Source organism: Lycium ferocissimum, chromosome 12 (genome assembly GCF_029784015.1).
Source record: "Lycium ferocissimum isolate CSIRO_LF1 chromosome 12, AGI_CSIRO_Lferr_CH_V1, whole genome shotgun sequence".
NCBI lineage: Eukaryota > Viridiplantae > Streptophyta > Magnoliopsida > Solanales > Solanaceae > Lycium > Lycium ferocissimum.
Window position 1 is genome coordinate 41,193,357 of NC_081353.1, and position 3,195 is coordinate 41,196,551.

Here is a 3,195-nt window from a genome sequence, read left to right on the forward strand (position 1 = left end):
AGGATGGTTACTTTCTTTTTTATCTTGATTATACGATAGAGCCGAGTCGTAAGTGTTCATCCTGAATCTTCATTTTATTTATATTCTCAGTGGTGCCTAAAGAGCTTATGAGCAGACATTAGGAGAGTATTCTAAGATTCGGAGTTCTTGAGGGCGAGGGCACCCGACCGAGCTATGATCGATTATGTGTGGACGATTTTAATTCTAGAAATTCCAAAGCTAATTCTTAGGCCTTTGGAGCCACACGACCGCCATTTCATGATTTTGTGATATACCTCCCGATTCGTTGTTGATTTCCCTTAGAAAGATCTTGATATGTTGAGTGTTGTGCAATTGTTGACACGGATAGTGGCCTCCCAGGCCCAGCCTCAGGTTTGTGGTTCCTCTGATAGAGCTGTTAATGCGAGAGTTTAGGATTTCATTGACCTGGACCCTTCGGTATTCACAAGGACTAATCCCCATGCAGATCCATAGAGCTTTTTAGATCAGATGCAGCGGACTTTATGGGTGATGCATGCCACCGATACAGAGTAGGCTGAGCTTGCTTCTTATAGGCAGCGGGATATTGCTATAGATTGGTACGAGACCTGGGAGCAGTCCCGTGGACCTTGTGCTCCATCAGCGACACGGAGAGAATTTTCTAAGGCATTTATGCAACAGTATCTACCTATTGAGATTCGTTGTGCCCGACATGATCGGTTTCTGCGTTTCGAGCAAGGTAATATGAATGTTAGGGTGTACAACATGCAGTTCAACTCTATGGCCAGATACGCTCCTATTGTTGTAGCTGATATGACCGATCGAGTGTACCGGTTCGTGGGTGGTTTAGGACCACATTTGATTAATGATTGTACCACAGCTGCTCTGAATCCGGGAATGGATATTGCTTGCATACACGCCTATGCGCAAAACTTAGAGGATTGTAAGAGGCAGCAGCGGGTTGATCGAGGCGGGATAGAGGTCAGCATAAGAGGGCCCGATCTGCTGGTGATTCAAGGGATTTTATAGGTGGAGTCAGGCCACAGCTTTCGAGACGTTCATCTTATTCGGCAGCCTATACACCACCGCAGTTTCAGGGTCAGCGATGTGATCAGACCACTTATTCTGGTCAGGCTCAGAATTCGCGGACATCGGGCCACTGCCGGTTTAGAGGCGAGTTCGACCAGATCGGACGCGGTGCCCGTTGTGATCGATGTGGTAGGGCTCATTTTGGGCCGTCTCGTCAGGGTGCTGATATATGTTATGCATGTGGACAACCGGGTCATATTATGAGATATTGTTCGAGGTGAGGTAGAGGTGGTATGGCTCAGCCTACAGTATCTACAACGGCTTTTTCTTCTTCAGTGCGCCTTCTGGGCAGAGGATGCAGCCATCGACTGGTGGGGGTAGAGGCAGAGGAGGAGCGTCTAGTTCAGACGATCAGCAGAATCGTATATATGCATTATTGGGTTGTCAGGACTTAGAGTCATCTCCGGATATGGTTACAGGTATATTATCCTTCTTTTTCGTTGATATGTATGCCTTGATAGATCCCGGTTCTATATTGTCTTATATTTTCCCCTTCATTGCTGGCAAGTGTAATAAAGGGCCTGAATTATTGCATAAGCCATTTGAGGTATCTACGCCCGTGGGTGAGCCTGTGATAGTTAGACGGGTATATTGAGATTGTGATGTGATGATTCATGACTGCCATACTTTAGTTGATTTGCATGAATTGGAGATGATCGATTTTGATATTATCATGGGTATAGATTGGTTGGCTTCTTATTATGCTAATGTAGATTGTTGGACGAAGATTGTTCATTTCAATTTTCCAGGCGAGTCTGTTATTAAATGGAAGGGCAATGCTGCAGCGCTTAAAGGGAAGTTTAATTTTTACCTTCAGGCTTGGAAGATGATTGCAAAAGGATATATTTAACATTTGGTGAGAGTGCAGGATGTGGAGGCGGAACCTCCAACTCTTCAGTCGGTTCCTATTATTAATGAATTCCCCTATGTATTTCCTGATGAACTTTTTGGTCTTCCTCCCGAAAGGGAAATCGACTTTGCTATTGATGTACTTCCAGATACTCAGCCTATATCTATTCCTCCGTATAGAATGGTCTCTGCTGAATTAAAAGAATTGAAAGCTCAGTTGAAGGATCTTCTAGATAAGGGTTTTATCAGACCCAGTACTTCTCCGTGGGGTGCACCAGTGCTGTTTGTTTGTAAGAAAGACGGTTCGTTGAGAATGTGTATTGATTACCGTCAGCTCAACAAGGTGACTATTAAGAACAAGTACCCCCTTCCCAAAATTGATGATTTATTTGATCAGCTATAGGGTGCGAAGTACTTTTCCAAGATCGATCTTTGGTCTAGATATCATCAGTTGTTAGTCAAAGAGCAAAATATCCCGAAGATGGCTTTTCGGACCAGATATGGCCATTATGAATTTCATTTCATGTCCTTCGGTCTCACTAATGCGCCAGCAACTTTTATGGATTTAATGAATCGGGTCTTCAAGCCATTTCTCTACATCTTTGTGATTGTGTTCATTGATGATATTCTGATATACTTTCGGTCAGTAGCAGAGCTCGCAGATCATTTGCGAGTAGTATTGCAGACGCTGCAAGATCATTGTTTTGTGCTAAATTCTCTAAATGCGAGTTCTGGTTGAATTTGATGGCGTTCCTCGAACATATCGTCTCAGATGAGGGCATCAAGGTGGATGGTCAGAAGATCGAGGCAGTAAAGAATTGCCCGAGGCCCATAACTCATACAAAAGTTCATAGTTTCTTGGGCTTATCTAGCTATACGTTTGTGGAGAATTTCTCTTCTATTGCCGCTCCTTTGACGAAATTGACACATAAAGCAGCTAAGTTTCAATGGTCTGATGCCTGTGAAAGGAACTTTCAGGAATTAAAGAATTGATTAATATCAGCGCCTGTTCTAGCACTTTTTGAGGGATCTGAAGGTTATATGGTGTGCTGTGATGCGTCAAGGGATGGATTGGGGTGTGTTCTGATGCAGCACGATAAGGTTATTACATATGCTTCTAGGTAATTAAGGAAGCACGAGCAGAATTACCCGACTTATGATCTCGAGTTGGCAGCCGTTATATTTGCCCTGAAAATATGGCGTCATTATCTTTATGGAGTTCATGTTGATATCTACACAAATCATAAGAGTTTGCGGCATATATCCATCGAAAGGCGA

At 43.5% G+C, this 3,195-nt stretch overlaps 1 protein-coding gene across 1 annotated transcript; it reads left to right on the plus strand.

Moving 5' to 3' along the window:
• Window positions 1-2,098: 2,098 nt before the first annotated feature.
• On the plus strand, window positions 2,099-2,910 carry LOC132039320 (uncharacterized mitochondrial protein AtMg00860-like). The gene is made up of 2 exons (XM_059429823.1): window positions 2,099-2,277; window positions 2,565-2,910. The coding sequence occupies exons 1-2, from the start codon at window positions 2,099-2,101 to the stop codon at window positions 2,908-2,910; spliced, it is 525 nt and encodes a 174-aa protein (XP_059285806.1).
• The last annotated feature ends 285 nt before the right edge of the window (window positions 2,911-3,195 follow it).

Excerpts from the sequence above, each read along its gene's own strand:
- LOC132039320 (XM_059429823.1), top strand. The coding sequence starts at position 2,099 with ATGGTCTCTGCTGAATTAAAAGAATTGAAAGCTCAGTTGAAGGATCTT. Across the intron at positions 2,278-2,564 it reads AAGGTGACTATTAAGAACAA|TAGCAGAGCTCGCAGATCAT; the intron begins GTACCCCCTTCC and ends ACTTTCGGTCAG.